Source organism: Phocoena phocoena, chromosome 17 (genome assembly GCF_963924675.1).
Source record: "Phocoena phocoena chromosome 17, mPhoPho1.1, whole genome shotgun sequence".
Taxonomy (NCBI): Eukaryota; Metazoa; Chordata; class Mammalia; order Artiodactyla; family Phocoenidae; genus Phocoena; species Phocoena phocoena.
The window spans coordinates 19728504-19754820 of record NC_089235.1 but is presented as its reverse complement, the minus strand read 5'-3'; the positions used below and the strand labels follow the sequence as shown (position 1 = coordinate 19754820).

Genomic DNA, 26317 nt, shown 5'->3' with positions numbered 1-26317 from the left:
AATGAGTTAATTCTTTTTTCTGTCCTCACTCTCTCTCAAAGATATATTTTTCAGTTTCCAGGTACCAGCTCTGCAAGGAATTTTATTGATTCTATTAAATCAATGATAGCTTCTAAGTAATCATTTTTCCTTTTTAAGAGTTAATAAGTTAGTTACAGTTAACACAAGCTTTTTATTTGCAGGGTAAGTGGGGGGCTATGAAATCATAATCATAGAAATTTTGAAAGGTTCTGTAAAAATCATTTAATTCAGTCTCTTGCAGCTTGGAGAACCCTTTTTATGTCATTAATAATTACTAAATCAGTTTTCCCCTGCTTCAGCAAATGAAGTGTGTGTGTGTGTGTGTGTGTGTGTGTGTGTGTGTGTGTGAATGAGAAAGAGAGAGGGAGGCGTCACTGTTTCTTGAGGCAGCCTGTCAATTGTTTTAAATGAGCTCCAGATTTAGATAATATCAAATTGTCAAATAGTTTTGGGCTCCAATGAGCTACATTCCTCAGTCCACTGGATTTTTTGAAAATGTGCTGAGCCACTGATTTAAATTTGTCTTTGCTTTCATCATAACCTACCTGTTATACATTTTAGATTCGTTAAAAGTACAAAAGTGGTTTCTTATTCATGTTGCAACAAATTTATACTTATTTACATGTAAATATGTGTCAACAGGTAACACAATGGATAATATTCAATCATCACTCAATTGTATATATTTAAAAACCACAGTAAGAAGCTCACATTTTCATTCTATACCAAAGATTTAATCTCCTTAAACCAGACCTGGACTTGAATATGGCTCTCCTACTTTTTAGGTTAATGAACTTTGGTTACATTATTGAAACCCCCTAAGCTAAAGGTTTCTTCCCTTTACAAGAGAAAGATAATAATACCTCTCTTACAGGGTTGCTCTGAGGATTAAATGAGGCAACACGTGTGTGACAGATGGCTACTTTGTCTCCCGATAGCAGAAGCCCAGTGATATACAGTTTTTGTTGGCACAAGGCTTTCTACCTAACACTCCCAGCCTCCCGAGAACAAGATGGGGGCATGGGCTAAGTTCTAGTCAATGGATGTCTGCTTCTAGATTGTTTTAGGAGAGGGAAATAAATGTCTGTCTTGGTTGAGCCACTCTTTTAAGAGTTTCTTTTTTACAGTTTAACCTGTATCCTAACTGATAAAACTAACATGTTTTATTTTAACATACCTCTTCAAATATAGGCAGATTTCAAGGAATACCCAGTCATCTATGGAATGTCTATTTATAATTTTCTAAACTTTATATAGGCATATTTAACTGTGGGCCAAAAAGATACTTCTTAGCCACAGGATACCCATAAGTTATTTTTCTTCAAAGAAATATACCCTATTCTACACTGACTGATTTATTTTTTGAATTTGCAAGTTTAAAATTTATTTAAAAACTTGGTTCATTTAATATTAATCTGGGATTTCTGATCTACTGTTCACAGTCAAAAAAGAATACTTAGCTCTGCATCACATCACCATAAGCAATTATTTACAGATTTAAATTAATAATAAGACAACAAATGAAAGTAGTACATAAGATTCAACTGGTTCATGCACAGTACAAGTTTATACTATATAAACATATTGAAGCTCAGATATACATTGGTTGCATCTAAAGGTTTTAAACAATAGCAACAACAAACAAAATGAGCATATAAACAAGAAAACAGGATACCATCTTATAACAGCACCATGAAGAAGCCTTGGCTAAGAGTTTGCCAAAAGTGCTATCCTGAGATATTTCAAGACCAACAACTTTTCACATTTATGCAGTGCCATTCAGAAGTAAACATATTCTCACAATTGCTTCTGTTTGGAGAGAGGCTGGTGTGAAATGACTGAAGCTTGATTTGCAGCTATTTTGTACGGTTCTTGTCCAGAGCCTTGGGGTGGGGAAGGAAGTGGGGTTTCTGGAGTTGCTAAAAAAAGAATCAGAGAATTGTATGTAATGGTGACAGTCACCTTGGCCCCTCCCATTAAGTCCTTCATGACACCAATATGCATTACTTTATTTTGGATATGTTTTTAAAAGATCATATATAAAGTAGTGATTATAATACATTATCAGGTCATTGACATACTATTGGAGATGCACTCCCATCTTACTGTCCCAATTAGCATTAAACTAAATCATACTTAAAAATCTTGACAGTCACTTTAAGGTGTCTTCTGACTTTCTTAATAGCATTTATGAACTCTGATTCTCTCATAAACCCAGCAGAAAAAAAGTTAAAATGAAAAGAATTAACAGAAAGCTAGTTTTTGTATATTTTTTATACAATATAAATTTTATATTGTAAATCAAAATTGCAATCAAAAAAGCACATAAAATAAAACATATTTGGTTTAGATTTTACTAATTCAAACATTAGATGACATAAAAAAATTAAGGTAAGATAACTTTTCAAGTGCTTTGAAATCTATGTTGTAGTTAAAAGCATCTAAAAAATACTGGCTTTGTCACTTCCAAGTTATTCTATTACAAATACACTTGGCGGTCCCTTCCCTGTCAATGCAAAGAGCACTGAGTATTTTAAAAAAATAAGTTACAGTTTGAATACTTCATTGTCGATAACAGTATTTCTTTCTATCGACAAATTTTAACCATATTACAAAATAATCTAGAAGCCATTCTATAATTTTTAAAAGCTTGAAATATTTTAGCACTCACATTATTATTCCGTATATTTAACAGAACAAATAGAAAATGTTTAATGATCAGACTGAGGCATTGCAAACTTCTTAGATTTTTTTTTTCCCAAACAGTTTTTAAAAATTCCATACAAAATGAGAACAGTCCCTTTTTGCCTGGTTTTCTTTAATATATTAACTTTATATTATTAAGTGTGAATTAGCAGTTACTTAGAAACAATGTCTTTAGATGTAATTTAATTGACAAAAGAATTACCAAATTTGCTTTAAAAATTATTCCTGGATATTTAGGATGGATCTAACACTCAAGTAGTCTGCTCTAAAAGACCAAGAAAATATGCATGAACTTAAATATGTATGTGCATAATATAAATGTGTTATATATATAACACATACACATATAATGTAAATGTGTATGCTTGTGTTTAATATTTTGCTTTGTGTAAAATATAAACTGTTCCAAATGAGCACAAGCAAAGCAAAATTTTCCCTTACAAATGAATTTCTTAAATATTATGTTGAGAGAGGGAAAATAAAAATAAAAAGTGTGATGATGTGATTCTAAAAAGGTTAGGGTCAGCAAACATGCTTTTAAAATACTACAAAGCTAGCATTTAAAAAGTAAACGATTGGGGGCTTCCCTGGTGGCGCAGTGGTTGAGAGTCTGCCTGCTAACGCAGGGGACATGGGTTCGTGCCCCAGTCCAGGAAGATCCCACATGCTGCAGAGCGGCTGGGCCCATGAGCCGTGGCCGGTGAGCCTGCGCGTCCGGAGCCTGTGCTCCGCAACGGGAGAGGCCACAACAGTGAGAGGCCCGCGTACCACCAAAAAAAAAAAAAAAAAAAAAAAAAAAAATCTAAAACATAAAAAGTAAACGATTGTGCTTCCCTGGTGGCGCAGTGGTTGGGAGTCCGCCTGCCGGTGCAGGGGACGTGGGTTCGTGTCCCGGTCTGGGAGGATCCCACATGCCGCGGAGCAGCTGGGCCTGTGGGCCATGGCTGCTGGGCCTGCGTGTCCGGAGCCTGTGCTCCGCGACGGGAGGAGAGGTCACAGCAGGGAGAGGCCCACATACCGCCAAAAAAAAAAAAAAAAGAAAGTAAATGATTTAACCACCAGCAGAATTGTTAAACTTTCTTGTCAGTTGATACCTACAATGTTCAATATGTTGCTAATGTGTTTTATTTTCCAAGTTTATGAATAACTGATCTCTAAGAGACACAACTTCATAGACTCTTTGGTATGGTATTGGGCTTGCCTCTCTCTGCTCTAGACTATTAATTAAATGAAAGTGGTAACATCGGCTTTGCAAGAATGGTCCCAGTATGGTTCCTCAAAAAATTAAAACCAGAACTTCCATAGTATCCAGCAATTCCACTCCTGGGTATATATCTGAAGAAAACAGAAACGCTAATTTGAAAAGATACATGCACCTCAATGTTCATAGCAGCTTTATTTACAATAGCCAAGATATGGAAGCAACCTAAGTGTCCATTAACAGATGAATGGACAAGGAAGATGTGAAAAAAATATATAGAGATATATTTATATATATATTGAATAGTATATATTTTATATATATATATATCATTTATATATATATGAATATTACTCAGCCATAAAAAAGAATGGAATTTTGCCACTTGCAACAACTTGGATGGACCTGTAGGGTATTATGCATAGTGAAATAAGTCAAACAGAGAAAGACAAATACTGTATGTTTTCACTTATATGTGGAAACTAAACAATAAAACAAATGAATAAATATAACAAAACAGAAATAGACTCATAGATACAGAGAACAAACTAGTGGTTACCTGTAAGAAGTTGGGGAGAGGGAAGGGGAAGACACAAGAAGGGGATTGAGAGGCACAAACTACTAGGTATAAGATACAAGGATGTGATGTACAACACAGGGAATATAACCAATAACTTTAAACGGAATATAATCTATAAAAATATTGAATCAATATGTTGTACATCTGAAACCAATATACCATCATAAATCAACTGTACTTCAAGGAAAAAACAGAAGAGAATGTTCCCAAATTAATGTCTTTCAACTACATTGGGACCCACAGATTAAATGTGCTATAGTATACATCATTTGTATTTTTTTCTAACAATTTAATTTCTGCCTCTGTCGTATACTCAAAGAACTTTGTGTTTCATACACTATTTACACATAGATCTACCAGTGTGTGTATCTAAAGAACAGCAGATAGCATGCATTTCTGTGGATTCTACTCTCCCTACCACTAGGTAGCAGTCAGATGGAATGGTACTCACTTAATTTTGTTGCATTGCACTGAACATTTGGGTAAAACAACATTGTAGCTAGTTATTAAGGGCAATTGTAAATTCAGTAGGCAATGCTGGTACCCATAATAATTATATGACAATAACTGAAGGCATCTCAGTGAGGTAGCTGGTTTAGTGTTCAGAGGCAATAGATCAAAAGTAAATCTGGAATTAATTAGTATGAATTCAGAAGCAATTAATTCTAGATATTTTTGTCAAATAGAGATTTTTTTTAATCTCCAATGTGACATATAAAAATAAAATTTGTGTTAAATCTGCAATAATATCAGATTAACTATCTACTAGCAATCCCTAGTATTTATATAGTCATTTTAGTTCCAAAGTTCCAAAGCAACCCACGTTTGGCACAATTATGATATACACGAATGTCAGTTATCACAGCTTAGTTAAATAGCACCAGTCTTTCGAAAACATGATTCAAATTTCAGTTAGCATGCTAACTCTAATTAACTGTGAGTATTGCATAAGCTCACAAACTTCACTGTGTTACAAACTTCACTGATAACTCTTCAGTCTACAAATAATTACCTAAAATATTAGATGTGCATTTTGATCAGTGACCAATCACATCACATCCTTCATTCTGTCCATGATTATTCAATGAACATATTTCCTTCAGTTCATACACTGACAACAAACTGTGTAGTTGTGTTGCCTCCTCGTCTCCCTCTCAGTGACAAATCCACATGACAATTTGCAAAAATGGACAACTGAAAAGAGAATTGGCCAAAAGGGGAGAATGTACAGTAAAGAAACAAAAAGTGATAATGTTGGAAATGAAATTCAAATCGAACATAAATGGGAGTTATAGAAGAAAGAGCTGACGATGGAAATGTTGACACTACCATTGTTTGAGTCCCTAAAAGTTCAGCCAAGAACTTAGTGAAGGAAAGCTTGTCAACAGAAATGAGGAACTAGTTGCACTGAAAAGGTTGAAGAGGTCCCAAAGGGAGTGAAACTGGCAAAAAACTTCACATCAAATGGATTCTCAGAGATATTTTAGGACATTAAAAATGCAAAGGATAAAATGTTGGAAACTGACCCAAACTTCCAAAAGAGTAAAATCCATCAAAGATGGTCACTTTCTCTTGTAAGTCATTAGAAGAGAACATGGCAAGCAGTGTTTAAACTACTCTTCATATTTTTTTACAAAAAGATAAAACACATTAATTCTCAGTGTTATTAATATTTTAAATTATGGTACACTAAGAGTTAAAACTACTATTTTTTTTAGGTTCCCTATACATTTATAACCTATAGCTAAAAGAGTTCTTGATGTTTTGACAAATGTATTTAAAGGTCACAAGCAATCATAATTTTCCTGTTGATTATTAAGATTCCTTTGCATGGTTCCACCTTGTATAGTCATTTTTATGGTCCTGTACTACCAGGCAAAGCTAGGACATCCTGTATGTTCTTTTGTGCTCCTAAACCTATGAATAAGAAAGATTTAGTACTCACATTTCCATTTTAGGGAGAAAACTCATACCTAAGAAGAATAAGTGACTTGCTTCACAATCTCCCACAATTAAATCTTGGAGAAGAAATTATATCCAATTTTATAATTTCTGGGCACAAATAGATTCTTTCCCCCAAATTCCACCTTTTCTCAGGTAATTAAGTTTAAGAAATACTATGTTTCAAAAGTAGCCCAGGGGGCTTCCCTGGTGGCGCAGTGGTTGAGAGTCCGCCTGCCGATGCAGGGGACACGGGTTCGTGCCCCAGTCCCGGAAGATCCCATAGGTCGCGGAGCGGCTAGGCCTGTGAGCCATGGCCGCTGAGCCTGCGCGTCCGGAGCCTGCGCTCCGCAACAGGAGAGTCCGCAACAGTGAGAGGTCTGCGTACTGCTAAAAAAAAAAAAGTAGCCCAGATACTTACAGATCTGGTCTGTATGAACCAGTGTTGACATTGGACCCAAAAGTATAGTTTGTCCAGTTAATGGATCTTGAGATAAATGTGGGTGCATTGGATGATGGAGATGGTTAGCCTCACTGGAAGTACCTACAGAAGATAAAAAGATGCTTGCATTAGTGATATTTAATCAGGAACAGCAAGTTTACCTTGGAACAATTGTTTTGATTGACAGCTTGAATATTGCTATTTTTGCAAAGTGCTTTTTGGAAGTTCAAAAATAAATTAATAGAGCCACTGCCATGTTAAAGACAATGTCAGCTTTCACTGTACATTGGTTAGATTAATGTTGTGTCATATTATGTTGTATATTAATAATGGACCTTCTGTGCAGTTTCCTGGAATCATTAGGTTTGCTGCCTGTTGTTAAGTCAATTCCAAGAATCACTTACCTTAAGTTTACAGTATTTGGGATCACCCTACTAGCATAAACAACTTTTATTTCAGAAAGATATCATTAGAAACACATTAAGCACTAGAAAACTAAAATTATACTAAATTAAAATAAAGTGATTTTATAAGGAAATTTAATCTAGATCAGAATACAAAATAAATGATTTCTTAGGTTATTCCTGACATCTACTGCAGCAATGAAATCTCGTTTTTCCCTTTTCATTCTGTTGTGTCAGTTAATTACTTCAGGAGCACAATGTTTATTTTTAAAGTATTTACTATATATATTTTTTGGTTTTGTTGCAATTCCGATATCCTTGAGCTTTTAGAGGAGTCAAGGCATAGAAAAATATAATATACTCCAAGAAGTACTAACAATAGGAGATATAGTTCTATTTACCATATTTGGGAGGATCTGAAAATTGAGGAAAGAGGGACAGGGTAGAGTAAAGATGGTGGAGGTGAATACAAATGGAGGGGAGGTTTGAATGTGTTCAAGTATTTCTGTTCCCATCCAATGGGTTTTGCAGGCTTTCTAAATATAAAATACTGAGTTCATTACATCATGGACAAAAGGTAAACAGGTCAAGTTGCTCTAAAGTACTGTAGTATGATGTTAATAAATAAAATAGAAATTCTTAAATATACTCACCACCCAGTAACATCTCCTGAAGTAAGTTGTCGATTTTAACCATCCCAAAAAGTTTAATGAATTGTATCTGCTCAATCATTTGCCAAGTGATGCTCTGAAGCGTGGGCAGGAGTAGAAGCAGCTCCCCAAACCTGCCCCGGGAGTCGTACTGCCTGTCGTTGATGTAGTCCTCCAAACTCAGCTGCACTTGGAACCGCATGTTCTTAATCTTTACTGGATCACTTAGCCCTTTTGCATCTAATAAAGGAATAAAGAGGGCAATCTAAATACTTAACCTTACTAGAGTGTAACAGAAAATATTCTAGTATTTAAAAAGTAGTTTAATTTTCACTGCAATTATTTTTAATGGATCTTTGGAAACAAACCTGGATCAAAAAATACAATTGCCTTCAAACAAGCATATTCATTGTCATCAATCTGAATTTCTTGAAATGGTCGGACCAGCTCGTCTAGAACCCGGTTGGCCACACGGCTAATCTCAACTTCACTGCTGTTGCGGTGAATAATGTAATTGTTTCCTAGGTAAAAAAAAATAAAATAAAATAATCACCCTCCTCACACACACAAAATCGTCAGACTTTGCTTAATTTTTTACAAACCAATATTTTAAATGGTCTTCCCTTGAAGAAACAGGAATAGGACTTCCTCTTTCAAGAACATTGTTAATTATGTTAGAAAAACTTTAGAACACTTACAGGATCAATGACATTGATAATATGATCACATGCATTTTAACAGCCTCGGTCACTTGTGATAATACTAAAGTACAGACTAATAGCAAGCTAATTATTGACAAGGGAGAAACAAGATATAATGATTAGCTTTCCACTATATCAGTTATCTATTAGTGTTTTACTCATTAATGAGCATATTACAAAACCTAAAGAATCTCTCTTGCTTACAGTGAACTAAAAATGGCATTCCTTTAGTGGTCTAGGTGTATATACATGTAACAACTACTGAGACACAATTTTAATAAGCCTAAGTAGACGAGGCTGATTTTTGAAAATTAGCATGTATATTCTCATGAATTGCCTCATTAAATAGTAAATTCTCTCTTCCTGGACTTGTTTAAGTAGAGGCGGGATGATCACTTTACAGGGCTGTATTCAAAGGAGTTCAGAAACTGGACAGAGAACTGGACCACCTAATCCCTAAAGGCATTCTACCTTAGAAAGTCTCGGGCTATAATATGATACTATTATAGCTTCTAAAACATTAGAAAATTGGAAGCTTATTTTAGCCCCTAAAATAGCTGCTAAATTTTTATTTTCTGGTTTTATAAAAAACAGAATAGGGCTTCCCTGGTGGCGCAATGGTTGAGAGTCAACAAACCAGAATATTCTGACTTCATTCACTGCAGGCAAAGACAATCTTCAGTATAAATAATAATGTGTAATAATAATAATGTAAAAATTATTCAAAAAGTGTAGCCCTGCTCTTCTTATGAAAAGTTAAAGTACCTAATTATTTAGGGTAAAACAATTTAGAACTATGTAGTAAAACTGTTTTGATTTCTATGTATATTGTATTCAGATTTATAATGAGAACACTATTGCAGGGGAACTAAAAATGCAAGAGAAAGTTTAACAGAATTTAAAAGCAGTCATATCATGTGGTTTAGAATCCTGGCTCTATCCCTTACTTGCTTTGTGACCTTAGGTAAGTTTTCTTGGCCTTCATTTCTTCACCTACGAAACAGGCTGAAAATAATAGTACATATCCCTCAGGGTTATTGTGAAGATTAAATGAGAGAGTGTATATATAAACATGTAAAGCACTTAAAGCAATGCATCATACCTACTAAGTCCTCAGTAAATATTAGCTATTGTGATATTATGTTCAATTTGTTTATATTTGGGACAAAATATCTATCACAAAAATGGAATAAGACAATTTAATCATCATTTCACACAGCCAGAGGGAGGGAGCTTATAAACATTAGAGGGATCTCAAATATCCCAACAGGAAACCTAACTTTATACATTAAGTAGGGGATCAGGGTACTTCCTTAATGAAGACACAAGCTTTTCCTTTGTGTCTTATCCCACCTACCATCCTACTTTTGTGTGTTATAGCACTGCTCTTTAACTCTCAGAATTTTTCAGACATTGTCACAAAAATTTTTTTTTTAACTTGGGGTTCTGTAGCATATTATGGGCAATGAGATCATAGGAGATAAACACGTTCCTTAGAAGAGTATAAAATAATATATACTATAATTATTAGGTAGACACTGAGAGTGTATGAAACAACAGTGGGACTCCATAAGATGGTGACACAAATCACTAACTCTTTGTCCTGATATGATTTAAACATACCTCAATGTTATGTTTATTGAGCAACATCTTTTATTTTTAAATCTTAGTGCACCCTGAACATCCACTCTGAACTTCCCTGAATTAACGGCAAGGAAAAACAGGGCTTGAGTGAGGACCTGACCAACTGAGTCCAATTTGTGAAGTGACAGAACCATTTGGCAGTGTCTATGAATGCCTGGTACATACAGAATAGGCCCCATGGAAGTATGGAGCATGCATAATTTTTTCTCAAATTAAAAAAAAAACCTTACCCAAAAGCAAAATATCTTTATACACCATGGATCTCTTTGTAGCTCCAAGCAGTAAATGTTCCCCTGCGTGAGCTCTCAACAGTGCCACCTTAATGAAAAATTCCAAGTTTAACAATTAATTATAAAATATAATGATTAAAAGATTATATAAGCCTGATTAACTTAGTATTCTTTAAGACTGGGACTTTTTTTGTTTTAACAACTACAGTATTCATAGATTCTTGCCATGATTAAGGCTTCCATTTTTCTACTTTTAGCATATCAACAGAGTTTTACTTTTCAAAATTTCTAAAACTAACAGGTCAATACAATGGCAGCAAAAAACACAGAAAAAGAAAAAGAAAAGCAGAACAGTTTAGTGTTTGGGAGTGAATGATGTTTGGGCATAGAGTCAAACAAACCAGAGTTCAAATTCCGGCTTGGCCACTTACTCCTCTTTAACCTTGGGTTAGCTGACCACCAGTATGTTTGGGACTCATTTGTTTTCATCTATCAAATGGAGATAGTGATAAAAATCTGAAAGTGTAGCTATGAGGACTAAAGGAGAAAATATATGTAAAACAAGATCTCTTATACATAATCAACTGAATAAACAAAAGGAAAACAAAGATTGGTGATGTAGCGAAATGAGTATGGGGGATCTGGGTTCTGACACTTTCTAGATTGAACCTTTAACTCTGCACTAAGCTCTCAAAGGAGCGCCATTGCCTGCTGAATATCACCAGTAGGAAGACTAGGAAGCATTTCAAATTTAACACATCAAAGTAATGCTTCTCCAACATCTTCATCTCCTTAGTAAATGGCACCATCATCCAAATGCTTTTTCACACCAAAAACAAGGGTCTATTTGGATCCCTCTCTCATTGTACAGCAAATCCTAGTGTTGCTTCTCCATTGCTACGGCCCCTGGCCAAGCCTTGGTCATTCTTCGCCTGGCCCACCAAAATACACTCCAAAGAGCTACTAGGTATTCCTGCTTCCTTTCTGGTTCCTCCATCCTAAGTCCTTCTTGCCAGAGCTTCTACGATGATATCTTGTAATAATAATAATCACTTAATATCACTCCTCTGCTAAAAACTCTTCACTGGTTTCTTACTGTTCTTAGAATAAAACCCAAAAACCTCAACCATGGCCTACCATGAGGTTATGGCTCAATGCTTTTGCCCCCCTGCCCACGTCCCTGGTTTCATCTTACAACATCCTTTGCTCACTTTTCTCCAGGCACACTATGCCTGCCTGCTTCAGAGCCTTTGAACTTGCCTTTCCTGTACCCAGAGGGCTTTCTCCTCAGATCTTGACATGCTTAGCCCCTTGCCACTCAGGTCTCAAGAAAAATCTTCCTTAATCCCCAATTTAAAAGATCTGCTACCACTCCACTCCCAGTCATTCTCCAACAACTCATCCCATTTCATTTTATAGAACTCTTCCCCACCTAGAATTAACTTACTCATTATCTGTATATTTTTATCGTCTGCGTCTCCCAAATAGAATGCAAATTTTATGAGAATAGTGATGTAATCTGTATTTTTACTGCCGGATACTCACAGTTCCTAAAACTGAACAGTAATCCTAAGAAGTATTTGTTTGATGAATACACTGAGTGAATTTAACTGATATATGGTTCAGTTTTAAAAGCTGTTAAGTTTTTAAAGAGATTATAAAACTTATGCCGCAGAGCTCCCGAGAGTATTAAATAAAATAATGTAATATATAATGCATTTGAAGCCCGAGTGCCTTATCCATAATAGACATTCACCAATCCATGGCTATTAATGTTATATTAAAGTGTCAGTTAGTAAATGAAAACTATTATTGACAAGTTACAGGATTTCAATTTCCCAATTTTAAATCATTGTCTTAATACATGTCAGCAACTTTTTTTAAAAAAAGAGTGGTAATAAAAATATAAAACTGATAAATAGCATAACGCTACTTATATGGCTTGGGGTGAGACAAGTAAGTTTTAGCAACTTAGCATTATTCACTCTGAAATAACCTTCTGAGCCAAGCTATCTTTATGATATGTCCACAACCATGACTCATACCAGGAAGGGAGTTACAGAACATTTTAAGAATGATTTCAGATTTCACAGTATTTTCTTTTTGTAACCAGGTGAAATGCTCTCCTAGAAATATAACTGCTAACTTTCTGTGATCACTTATTTTCTGGTTATATATATATATTGCCCTTCTTTGATTTTTAAACAATCATGTACTTTTCCCTTTGATTGTTTCTTTGTCTTTGTTTATCAGTGATAAAGAGCATTGGTCAGAGGGTATAAAAATAGACACTGGTTATATTATATATCATGGTTTATTTAACCTGGGGGAACTGGAAATTTTCAAATTATTTACATCTACAGAATATTATATACTACTTAGAAGAGTTAAAAATGAATCTGAAACTAATAATCTAATCTTTATAGACTAATTAGAACATTAAACTTCTTAACTACTTTTTTTTTGTTAAGAAAGTGGATTGCTTTATTAGAAACAGTGAATATAAAAAGCAGATTGATTTCAGGTAAGAACTCTTTAAAAATATTTCAAGACTATACAGGTAAAAACTTTTTACAAAGGTGTTCAGCATTCCTTTTCCCTTGGTTCATTTTAAAGAACCTAAATATTTTATTTACTTCAAGACATCAAAACGTTAGACTGCTGGTGAGTTAAGCTCCTTGAGATAATTCAAAATATCAAATATCTCAATTTTTTAGAACTTATATATTTGATGCTAGTAATTAAAACATTATATTATATTGATATACTTTTTTTTTAACTGATTTGAATATAGTATGTTGATAATCTGAAGTGTAAGGTCACTTGAGAAATGAGATCAGCTAATTTTTTTAACGTTCAAGTCGTATTTTAGCCACTAAGTTCTGTTACAATTCTGCAGGTTTAAAGAAAAAGTCAGATTAAGTCTCATCAGTGCCCCTACTGCTGGTCATTTTTATGGGTAACTAGCAGTTTCCCCCTCCCTCTAGAATAGTCAAGGTTTATAGACCTGTTAACATTGATTAAATGGCAGTACTTTCCAGTATGTTTACATTTACAATAAATAATGTAATAATAAATATAAAATGGATAAACTTGAAGGTTGCTTACAGGTTAATTTATCAGACAAACTCCAATGTGCATAACCTTGCAGAAAGTCTGGGGAAAATTAGAGTTCATAAACTGTGAAAGGTAGAGACAAGTATCTTAGCTACTTCTTTAAACATATTGGAAAGTGAACTTTTAGCTATTAACTAAAATATCTTAATATACATATGACAAAGTATGAAAATGTCTATATTAGGAAAAGATCACTACCTCTGAATCCTATTTTCAGTAGATTTCAGAACACAATTCTACAGTTTTTTTTTTTACCAGATTTATACTTTTTATACAGTAAATGCTAGAATAAAGCTGACAACATGAAAGGCACAATTTTATATGTTAAGTGCATAAAAGTGCCTACAAAGACACCAACACAACCTGTGTGGTTTCTGTCTAGAAGTGGCCTGGTATTTCTGAAGAATTTTATATGCACGTTTAGTAAACACTAACACACAGTGGGGTACCATTTGCCTTCCAGACATTTATTCTTCCAATACTTTATCTCACAGTGGCAGTTATCTACTACCTGTCTTTCTCCCTTACTTAAGCTTTTTAAACCTCAGGAGGGAAGAACATAGGCTTGATCAACCCTCATCCTATCAATAAATTTGTAAGACCCCTAAAATAGAATTTAAACAGTCTGTCTCTCAGTAGACTGTTTAACTTCAAGGAGAATGAACAAGAAAACCAATCTTTCTCTCAGATAATTTAACCTTTGTCCAATATAGTAAATCTACTATAAATATAATTAAAAGAACTGAAAAACTTAGCAAAGTTCAAAAAACATTTTTTTAAAGCATTCATAATCTCTTTAAATTATACCTGATCATCCAGTGGTAACTCACAAAAGGCAGGAATATATTTAGCCCATTCCACCAAGACTAAGAGCTGCTGTTTCATGGATTCACAGACATCACCAATACTGGCAATTTTCTTAATATTTATGTCAGTGCTCACACCAGGGCTTGAGACTGAGATCTAGCATTAAGAAGAACATTATATTAATTCATCACTGAACATAACACAAGACCACTACTTCTCTTTTTTCCACAACTGCGATAAGTAAGCCCCATTGAAGTGGGCACTATCATTGTCACAGTATCTTGAAATATACTAAACATTTAAAATTGAGAAATCAAATACCTATCAATTCAAGTTAAATTGACAACATTCACTGCACAGCACCATGGTCTGGGAGTACTATCTTATTTTCTGGCCAAACCTGTAAAATATGTTACCACAACTTTCAGGGAGTTTCATAATTCAAAATGACTATACAAAGAGCTATGGAGTATCCACATGAACTATGTTGTATGATTTTATTTTTAATTGAAGATGATAGTTCCATTAAGAAAGCCCATTTTTAATTTGTTGTAATTTAGGGAGGAAAGTTTCCATTGGATAAAGTTTACCAACTGAGGAGAAAAGATTTAGATGAGAAGTTGCTGCATTTAATGGAAGCCCACCCAAATAAAGTTAAGAAACCAATCTTGGACTCAGCAAGTCGAAAATCTTAATGTATAATGATAAATTTTTTAAATGATATATAATTTTGAACTATCTAAGATATAAGTAGTGTTCAAATGCCTTTCTGCTGAAAAAAATCACTTTCTAAAAGTTCTTCTAAACTTAATTTTTGAACATGTGTGTGTGTGTGTGTACATGTCTTTCTGCAGTGTATGTCTATTTCCTCACAGTTCCTTTCAGGCCATTCTCGAAATACTTTATAGGATCATCAAGTAATCTTCAAGTAATGATGATGATAAAGGTGATGTTAACTTCATCATTTACCCTTGTGTTATCAAAAATGAAAGTAGTCGCGTTGACTCGTTATAGAACCTGATTAATAGCTATTTCATTGTTTGCTTTATAATAGAAAAATACCATTAACATTTCTAATATGGGCAATGGTAAAACAAACTTTCTTCAAAAGGTTTCTTTATTTGATTCTTAAGTGATTTACTTTTATTTATATAACTAATCACTTATATTTTTAACTTGAGAACTGATATCCTCATTCTAGAAATTTCAAATAATAAAGTTTCTCCTGTGTTTTCTAAATTCTGGTTCTTCCCTTAAATACCTGTTTCCAAAGCAGATGTTAAGGTGAGTTCTTGAATCTAGAAGTCATTTTCAAGGAAGGAAGCTCTAATGATAGGCCTCAACTAAACACCCCCAAAGCTGTGATAATTGATTTCCAGATTCAATCAGTAAAACAAGATACTGCTCCCAGGGCATTGTGCTATGCATTAAGTATTTTAAATCAACCTTGCAAACAAACTTTTAACACTCAGACTGAAGTGCGTTTAATTTTTCCATTTAAAAAGTAGGAACTTGCCCAAGAAAAGTTAAAATTGAGTCAACAGTCCAACTAATATTTTCAAAGTAAAATTCTTCAATTTGCATAGGTGTAATTTATTATAGTAATGAGCACATTTGAATGAACTTAAATCATTTTAGTATTATGCCTAAATAAACATCTGACTCTATTAAACAGGGCTGGATGCTGGTGCAGCAGTAATGCAGCAGTACCTGGCGAGACCGAACTTCTGCTTGTGCCAGTGTGTTAATGGAGGGGATGTTGCTGCCATCAAATGTGCTTCTTCTGGTGCTTATTCTATCACGTTCGTTTTGCACAGCTAGGGGAGAAAATCACAGTATTTATTGGTCGGTTTTCTTCGATATATCTCAGAATATACGGTTTGAAGTAAAAACAATGTTACTATAAAAGGAGAAATGGGATGCCTCTAAAAGACCTTGGAGAGGGGTGCTTGAGGCAGGGAGAAAAGTATGACTGAAGGTATGTTTCATTCTGTACCATTTTTAAAGTAGAAAGAGCCAGGCTTGTCACTACAGTTCATAAAATACTGCCTTTTGGGACTTCATGATGGCACTCATGTTAGAAAGTGTTGGGTCAGCCAGTTCAGCCATGCTGTATTTTTACGAGGTTGGTTTTCCATTCTCTCAAAGTTAATAAAACCATAAGATAACTAGAGGAAGAGTACAACCTGTGAGATTGACCAGGTCAAAGATAAGAGTGTATTCACTGTCAGAAAATATGAGTCATACATTTTGAAACTCCCATTTTTCTTTTTCTTTTAAAACACTAGAAAAAATGGAAAGTAAATTTATTTTAGTTAAGGTGATTTTCAGATCACAATCCTATGATCTCTTATGAAACAATGTCCTCAGGACAGTTTACAAACATTAATAAGGCAAAAATTGCAGCATGTAGGGGTCTCTCTTGAGAACATTGAGATTAGAATATCAACATTTTGGAACAATGAAGAAATATTAAGTATTTATATGAAAGTCTTCTAAGAAAGAGATCTCTTTGTTTCAGAAAGGAAAAAAAAGAATAGAGTGTATCCCCAAATTTTTTATTGAAAACTAAATTTTTAAAAATAAGGAAGAGGGAGAGGGTTAGTATGAATTTGTATACTTGTAATACATAGAATAGAAGTCAGATATCAAAGTTGGATTTCAAACCTTAAAAGGTAAAATTATCTTCTCTTAACCAAAAAGAATGGAAACAAAATCTGTAGCCCCTAAATTATTTACACTAATGCTCTATCCAATTCTGCTGGAAAGATAATTCATTAAACTATCAGAATTTTTTTCTGTAATTATTCTTTTATTAAAGAAATTCACCAATTTCTATGCCAAAATCTGCTATCTAACCAAACTTACTATTAACTATCAACTCCACTAATTTGAAAGAGAAAATATTAAACTTCTTGCCTTTAAGAATGAGTAATCTTTAGTTAGAGTGAATCATTAATATTTTATTTTTAAATCATATTTACTGGTAGCTTACTTCCTCTCTCTCCTTTTTTTTTTTTTTTTTTTTTTTTTAGCAAATTGACTTTTCAGACTAAAATGACTCATTTGGAAATGTGTACATGGAGGTAAAAAAATTAAAATGTAAGTTATGCTTTTATGAATTTCGTTTACATGACCAATATTTAGAAAAATGCTAAAAGATATTGTGAACATTTGTAATTATCTTGCAGCTACCTTTTTGGACATAAAACCATATTTATATACGTTTCCATCTAACTAACCTTAATATTATGCTATTAGTGTAAATAAGAAAAATATATCTACTTTGAAAGCTAAAAGTTACTTCCTAATCTAGTTAGGAAAAATTAATACATTATTCTATGAACAGTATAAGGTATACTTTCACTGTTTTTGAAAATAATTTTATTTAGCAGACTGTAAAACTCTTAGCGGAATTGTAGAATCACGGTTTGCTTTTACATTGGTAGGAGTGAAGCAGAGGTTCAAGTAGAAATGAATGAAGATAATTGACAAAGCATGTAATTAATCCCATAAGCTACCAAATAGGCCACTAGAAATAAATCATGTTGAAATGAAAGTGTTTGTCCTTTAACTTTGTGAACTTTATTTTGCCTTCTTTTCTGAGACTAGCAACTGAACGAAATGAATGGAATTTTTGTCTCTTGAAAATACTGAGTGACAAAGAAGAAAACTATGTTTAAGATCGGTTTGATATTTTTCACATATCTAATTTAATGTTTTAATAATATATGCGGGCTTCCCTGGTGGCGCAGTGGTTGGGAGTCCGCCTGCCGATGCAGGGGTCGCGGGTTCGTGCCCCGGTCCGGGAGGATCCCGCGTGCCGCAGAGCGACTGGGCCCGTGGGCCATGGCCGCTGGGCCTGCGCGTCCGGAGCCTGTGCTCCGCAACGGGAGGGGCCGCGGCAGTGGGAGGCCCGCGTACCGCAAAAAAAAAAAAAATAATATATGCAACAGTTCTGAAAAATATCTCTTTGTATGTGATAGTGATAGGGATAAGCATGTGGCAAAATGATAAACAGAAAATTGTATAGCAGCTCTTCCCCGCCAAACACTTAAATGTGCTGAGCACGTTTGTTTTGCTAAATTAACCATAGTTAGAACGTAGGATAATATAATTAGATTATTTAACATGTTCAAAATGAAATTAGTGCACATTAAAATAGAGCATCTAGTCCACTGTCTCTGTCTTTGAATAGAATAGAAGCTCCCTGACGGGGGATTTTTTTGTTCAGTATGTTCACTCCTGAAACCTCAGCACCCACAACAGTGTCTGGAGAGCAGCAGTGCTCAACAAATTTGTTAAATAAATAAATGAATGCATGAAAAGTCAATGTTCAGTTAATGTTTATGAAATGAATAAAGATATTCAATTGTTATTGAGAATGAAAAATCCATTTAAAATTCATTTATAATTGCATCCTATTAATATAGTTTGCCATTTAGCTTTTGAACAAGACGTTGGAATATTTTTTCAGACAATAATTTTCTTGCCAGGGATTATGCAGTAGTGGATAGAACATGTCAGATCGGTCAGCAGGTAAAGACTGGCTCTACCACTCACCAGTGGGTATCAGTGTCCTTGAGTAAATTCTTAAACTCGAGGAACCACAGATTCTTCACTGAGGATAATCAGAACTCATGTAAAGGTTATTGTGATTAAATGAGAACATGTGTGTATAACACTTTTCATCAATAATGTTAATAATCATTATGTTATATATTATTACCTTCTTTTTTCATTCCTGCTCTAAAGCACTTTCTTAATCGACAGTATCTACATTGATTCCTTTTGTCTTTGTCAACAACACATTGCCGACTGAACCTACAACACAAAAAAAATATATTAGTTTGCAGAAAACTGTTATTTATCAAAAAAAGCAGACAGACTTTAAAAAGTATAGTCAAATTTAGATCAACAGAAAGAATGTATAAGAACAATTAACTATGACTTTTCTAATCTCATGATCGACATGAAAATACAAGCCTCACCTCTCATGCAGTCTTTCTAATAAAACAATACTGAATGATATCTCACTTTTGGCCAGTATCCATGATCATTTCTATCTTGAGCCATGAAAGCCAAACCTAGTTTAAAAATTGTGGCATACAAATTCTAATGCTTACTGCTAAATGATTTCAGTGTGACGGGGAACTTCACTCTTCTGAACTTTCATGCTTTTCTCTATTTAAAAATTTTTCTATTAATTTCACATCATATCCAATTGGAGTTTACTCGAAATTCCAAATTACATATCTAGAGGCAATTGAATAAAGTATAAAGAGTAGAGTCTCTGAAAAATTAGGTACCACTTCACACCCACTACAGTGGCTATAATCAGAAAAAACAGACAACAGCAAATGATGAGGTTGTGGAAAAACTGGACCTCTCACACACTGTTATTTATAATACAAAATGATGTGGCTGCTTAGGAAAACAGTTTGGTAGTTTTTCACAAAGTTAAACAAGAGTTACCAAATGACCCAGCAATTCCACTCCTAGGTATACAGCCAAGAGAAATGAAAACATATATTCACACAAACACTTATACACAAATGTCCATAGCAGCATTATTCATAATAGCCAAAAAGTGGGGACAACCCAAATGCCCATCAGCTGATGAACAGATAAACAAAGTGTGGTGTACCCACACAATGGAATATTACACCTGGCAATAAATAAGAATGAAGCGCTGATACATGCTACAACATGGATGAACCTTGAAAACACTATTCTAAGTGAAAGAAGTCAGACAAAAAAGGTCACATATTGTGTAATTTCGTTTATGTCAAATGTGCAAAAGAGGCAAATCTGGGCTTCCCTGGTGGCGCAGTGGTTGAGAGTTCTCCTGCCGACGCAGGGGACACGGGTTCGTGCCCCGGTCCGGGAAGATCACACATGCCGCGGAGCGGCTGGGCCTGTGAGCCATGGCTGCTGAGCCTGTGCATCCGGAGCCTGTGCTCCTCAACGGGGGAGAGGCCACAACGGTGAGAGGCCCGCGTACCGCAAAAAAAAGAGAAAAAAAGGCAAATCTATAGAGACAGAAAGTAGATTAGTAGTTACCTCATATTGGTGGGGAGGGAGTTGGGGGGAATGAGGAGTGACTACTAAAGGGTACTAAGAGGTTTCTTTATAGGACGGTGAAATATTCTAAATTGAACGTAGTGATGATTGTACAACTCTGTAAATATAATAAAAAAATGAATTGCATACTAAAAGAAAAAAAAAAGTACAGTCTCTGGAATTAGACCTGACCTTGATTCCCACGTCAACATTCACTGTCTATAGAACTTGAAAATATTATTTAACTTTCCAAGTTAACCCACAATTGTAAAATAGGGAAAACTTGCCGTCACAGGCTGTTAACTGAGCATACTTAAAAGACTATGAGATCAGCAAAACCTGAGCTTAAAAAACCTTTTTGCCCCTAAACTTACATCAATATAATATTTTCCAAATGGAAAATCATGGCATTTGCTTAATACCAATACATGTAAAGAAAGCTAAGTTGGCAGCAGTATTCATGATGGGAAGGTGGGAGGAGTAAAGCCATACATGTCGTTGGAATAGTTTTTACATTTCCAAAATTTGTTATGGGAACGTTTCTTTCCCACTTTTCTCATACAGGAAGGGTGGAAATCTTGAAAGCTCTGTGTGCTGACATTCTCTGACTCTTAAAAGTTCTTCTTGGGGTGTTCAACTCAATATTCTGTAATAACCTCTATGGAAAAAGAATCTGAAAAAGAACAGGTATATGTATATGTATAACTGATTCACTTTTCTGTACACCTGAAACTAACACAACATTGTAAATCGACTATGGTCCAACATAAAGTAAAAAATTAAATTAAAAAAAAGTTGCTGTTGGATTTAGTTGCTTGGATGGTCATTTTTCATATACATATAAGTTTTATTTCACATAACTTAAAAATTGTAAAAAGTATTGTTTACATGTTATTTTGTATGTATTTTAGTTATTAATCTTTTAGAAGCACTCAATATTTGATGTAATCATAGAGAAAATGCTTTGGATGAAGGAAATCTGCTTGATTACTTTACACCTCTCAAGTCTGGCTGTATATAAAAGCAAGAACATACTCTTTTTCGTTTACCAAGAAGGTTTTAAAGTGGATGATTTAGATTTTTATACCTACTTTAAGCTCTCCTAAAAAAATTACTAGAGAACACTAGCTTAACTTTTCCCACATCCCTAGAAGTCAAATGGCATCATATTATAAGAGAGTTAACTTCTTCCCAAACATCCATCTTGTACCTAAAACACCTTAACAATCCTACACATGACTTTCAGAGACAGAGCACACACAGATATTTTTCTGTTAAAGTCAGCCATTTTTTAATAACCCATATTTAACACAGATATAATCTGTATTCAAGAACTGTCATTCTGAACACTCAAAGGGAAATATCTAACCCTAAATCATGCTATGATGTTGACTTTTTTTTAAAAAAGCCTACTAGAAATGTGTGATACATAAAATATAAATACATTTTAGACAAACATTAAATTCAATTACAAAATTGTGGCACGAGAAATACATCTAAAACTTTAGAGCTGAAAATTTCATTTTATTCAGTAACATCAACAAGCTACCAAAATCATCTGCCTTTTTATAATTTTGTTCCAAGACTCAGGATGTGATGACGCTAAAAAGATAAGCAATATGCAGAAACGTAAACGTATTGTGAAACCATTTAAATACAGATTTACATATGGCTCTTGGTATATGAACACGTGGAGAAACGATAAAGAAACACAAGGAAAAGACAAACACCAAATTTCAGATGGTATTTACCTCTGGGAGAGAGGGGAGAAAGAGAAAGTGATAGGGGAGGTGTTCACTGGAGGCTTCAATTATATTGGTCTAAACAGGGTGGTAAGCATGGGGATTTTTTAGTATACATTTTATAAGTCTAAGATGTTTCATAAAAAAGAACCACCCGTGTGACTGCATGTGTATACACACCCACACATCCTCACTTTTCACGTCGCTTATAAATTTTGTTCTTAGAGTTACAGAAATTTGAAAGCTCTGAATTTTATGCCCATACTTCTTGCATGGCATTTTGAAACACCTCTAAAGATCTCCTTCTGGGAAGGAGCATTTCAAGTACCTGCAGGAATAAACGTGACTCTTGCGGATACTGCGTCTGAAGAAGCCCTTGCACCCGTCACAGCTGGAGGCGCCATAGTGCTTTCCTGTCGCTCTGTCCCCACATATAGCACATAGACAGTTGACACCATTATCTGTGGTATTCATACTTGTTGTCTCTGGGACAGAACTATCTGTTAAAGAAAGACAAAGTGGTAGAGTGCAAGTTAGTACTGAGTATTTCTTACATAAATTGGCCTACTAATTATTCATGAGAGGGAAATAGTCCCTTCCTCAGCTTCTTGGAAGCTCCACACCAGTGCTCTCTTTTTATCCACTGGCTGTTTCTGCCAGTCTCCGTTCCAAACTCCCCACTCGTATTTGGAGGATTAAAATTTGGTATACCATAGGGCTCAGTCCCTCAACTATACCCTTTCCCTAGGGAAGCTCATCCAGTCCCATGATATTAAATATCATCTGTATAATGAAAAAGCCCCACATTTTATTTCTAGGCCCGATGTCTCCCACGGGTATCAGTCTGAAATGCCCAAATACCTACTGAACAACTTCACTTTGGAGTTTAATAAGAATTTCAAATTAATGTATCAAAAATAGAACTCTGATTTTTTTTTTTTTCTCCTAGAACTTGTTCTTCCTTCAGTCTTCCCTAGTCAGTCAGTGGTACCATCTGGTACCTAAGGCCAATAATCTGGCCTTTACTGAATTCTCGCCTTCGTTGCTCACATCCAATCCACGAGTTGTATTTAAAATACATAACGAATCCACACCTTTTCAGCCTTTTACCATGGCCACCCTTATGCAATCGAACATAATCTTTTCCCTGGATTATTGCAATAGCTTCCTACCTAATTTCTCGAATACTTCCACCCTGGTTCCCCTACTGTTTATTATCAGAAAGCCGGCAATGTGCTCTTGGCATAAGAAATTCACATCACATTAGCCTTCTGCATCCAACCCTTAGATACAAAATAAAGCCTACACATATTCCCATGGCCTGTAGAGCCCAGAGTGAAAAGGTTCCCCTCCCATCTCTCTGATCCCATTATCTGGCACTACTTTTCATCCTGTTCACTAGTCTCTAGTAATGTTGCCTCTTTTTTTTTTTTTTTTCTCCTTGAATTCTGTTCCCATCTCAGAGCCTTTATACTTGCTAACCCTTCTGCCTGGAAGGGAAGCTCTTCCTCAAGAATTTCTATGAGCTGGCTACCCAGTTTCTGCTCAAATCTCACATGTTCTGTGAAACATTCTGTAAACACACATCCAAAAGAGTCATCTCTCATTTGCCCTTCAAGTAGAACCTAGTACCCTGCTTATATTTTAAACTAACCACTTCATTTTCTAAAATTATAATATGCTTTGGTCTGTTCATTTATTATCCATCTTTCCACATAGAATAAAAACTTCATGATGTCAGAGGATTTATCTGTCTTAGTCACCCCTCTGCCTTCCAGCTCTTAGAACTACGCCTTCCATAAAGTGAGAAGTAATTGTTTTGAAGAAAGACGCTTCAAAAAATCCACATCGATATTTTTACTTAAATATTTCTTAAATTAGTTAATATTGTTTACTACACCTTTACAATTATCTATGTACTCAAAAGATATTAAATAAATAAGAATATATTATACACTTTAATTAATAATAAATTATATAATAATGTAAATATAATAACAATTAATTATATTTCCAATATAAAAAGGATAAAATCAAAGACTGTTATGTCCAAATTACATTCTGTGACAATATATGTATTCTACTTACTAATACTTCTGAGTTGACAAATATTGTCATATATAACTTCATAAAGTTACAAAAATCTTCAGTGAGAATATGCTTAAGGGTAATCATGTGACATTTTAGAATTTAAATGCTAGTAATTTTTCTTTTGATAACATAAACAAAATAGATATTAGAAATATGGCAGAAGTGTTAAGGATTGACTGTGTTCTGGAAGATTATATGGAAACAAAAAAAATATTCAACTCTTGCTTCCAGTTTAATGTCATACTTACATATTATTAACAAGAATTTACATATTATTACAAGAAAACAAGTTAGACAACACTTTGGAAATAGCCATATAAGTCAGTTGTTTTAGTAAATATTTATGATAAATCTGTCCCTACTATTTAGTAATCTATAGCCTTTAAAAAATTCATGAGTCTATTGAGGTAAATACTTTATTAAATACCTTAGTCAAATCTAAACATAAGGATTAAAAATAGTGACTTCCTGATAGAGGCACTGTCAATTGATTTTAACCCCTTTGTGTTAAAATTTCAGAATTCATCTTCTGAAAATGTTTAGAAATCTTCCCACTAATAAATTATTGTTGTTTATTGCAAATATTACAGCTATAGCAGTCACTGAAATTGTACAGCATAGTAGAACGTTAAGATATCCTGAGTACAAGATATATTCTCAGTCCTGAGCTAAACACACACACACACACACACACAGAATTTTCCAAAGCATACATAATTTGCAGATTTTATGAGTTCTAACAATTATAACTGATCTTGGACAAAATTTTTACATGAAAAAGTATCTAAATTCAAAGTCAGTAGTAAACTGTATTCTATAAAGACATGAGCCCTAAACATGTCATGTCTTATTTAAAGTTAAAATGTTACAGTAGATAAATACCAAGAGCTTTGTGAGGCTAAACATTAGCTTGTCAAGTGCAGTTATAATATAAACCCTTATTTCTTTTCATATTTGTGTTCAATGCAAAAACTTGATAGTAATGTTAAACACAGTTTCTCATCAGCAGCAGTTGAGAACTGGAATAATGAAAGAAGGCAACCAGTAAAAATCTCCAGTGTTCTCAGGACAATTTTCCATATGTCATTTTAAATGTTGCATAGAAAATATACTTTACAGCCAACCTGCCAATATTACTCATTACTGTGATTTACAGTAAATAAAATAACTGCTGAAACTACTCTTTCTATCTAAGTGGCCCATGACAGAATTCCGAGGTTACTTTATTATGCATAGCTAAGCTTTTTCTATCTCAAACATAAGATAGCCATAGCATTATTAATTTAAAATTTGTGATGAAGTGCAAAAGCCTCAGATTTGTGGCCTTAAAAAACAAGCCCCGAATTCTCCAGCAATAAAACACACAGAACCACCACCTGGGAAGCTCAGTTTTCCTGCTCTCATTATACTTACTTTTCTTTTTTATCTACAAGCAGATGAGAACTCACCATTTGAATTATACAGAATCTGCATAGTTTCAAACTCCAAAGTTGTGTAAGTTGGGTCCAAAACTTCACTGTAATTTGCCATCTCCATGTCCAGTATCGGTTCCGATACCCTCATCATTGATTTAGATACACACATACGAGTGGCACCACAGGCCCAGAGTGTGTGATGGCTGTTGGGCTTTCAATCTGTGAGGGATAATCCAAAGTTAACTGTAACTGAGTGACTTATGTGCTACAGTGGGAGGAGCTGTAAAACTGTAAACTCCTTCAGCTGGCCATATTCTGCTTACTTCTTTTTCTTTTATGGTGTACGAAAGCAATTCATTGTGATAATGTTGGAATGCTTCATGAAATCACCTTATCTGAAGTGCTTAGTGGACTAACGTGATTTCCTAAATGGATTTCCAGTAGACAATAAATGATGTCATTAAGAGGATTAAAAATAGAAAAGAGAATACCTCTGATTTTGAACTGTCATTATAGCATCATTTCTCCCATTTAAGCGGCTGAAATCTCATGCCCCATGTTC

At 34.4% G+C, this 26317-nt stretch overlaps 1 protein-coding gene across 1 annotated transcript; it reads right to left on the bottom strand.

The window, feature by feature from the left end:
• Nucleotides 1-1818: 1818 nt before the first annotated feature.
• On the bottom strand, nt 1819-25924 carry HNF4G (hepatocyte nuclear factor 4 gamma). Its single transcript, XM_065895051.1, has 10 exons — nt 25789-25924; nt 22578-22749; nt 19174-19268; nt 16155-16261; nt 14445-14600; nt 10521-10608; nt 8314-8466; nt 7949-8185; nt 6871-6993; nt 1819-1940 (listed from the first exon to the last, which is right to left on the bottom strand). The coding sequence occupies exons 1-10, from the start codon at nt 25922-25924 to the stop codon at nt 1819-1821; spliced, it is 1389 nt and encodes a 462-aa protein (XP_065751123.1).
• Between the last annotated feature and the right edge of the window lie 393 nt (nt 25925-26317).

Bases quoted from the DNA above. Each gene is read 5' to 3' on its own strand.
- HNF4G (XM_065895051.1), bottom strand. From the start codon at position 25,924: ATGTGTGTATCTAAATCAATGATGAGGGTATCGGAACCGATACTGGAC. The intron at 10,609-14,444 runs GTATAATTTAAA...TTTTTCATTAAG, and splicing joins AGTTACCACTGGATGATCAG to GTGGCACTGTTGAGAGCTCA. The intron at 8,186-8,313 runs GTTTGTTTCCAA...TTCCTTTATTAG, and splicing joins AATTGTATTTTTTGATCCAG to ATGCAAAAGGGCTAAGTGAT.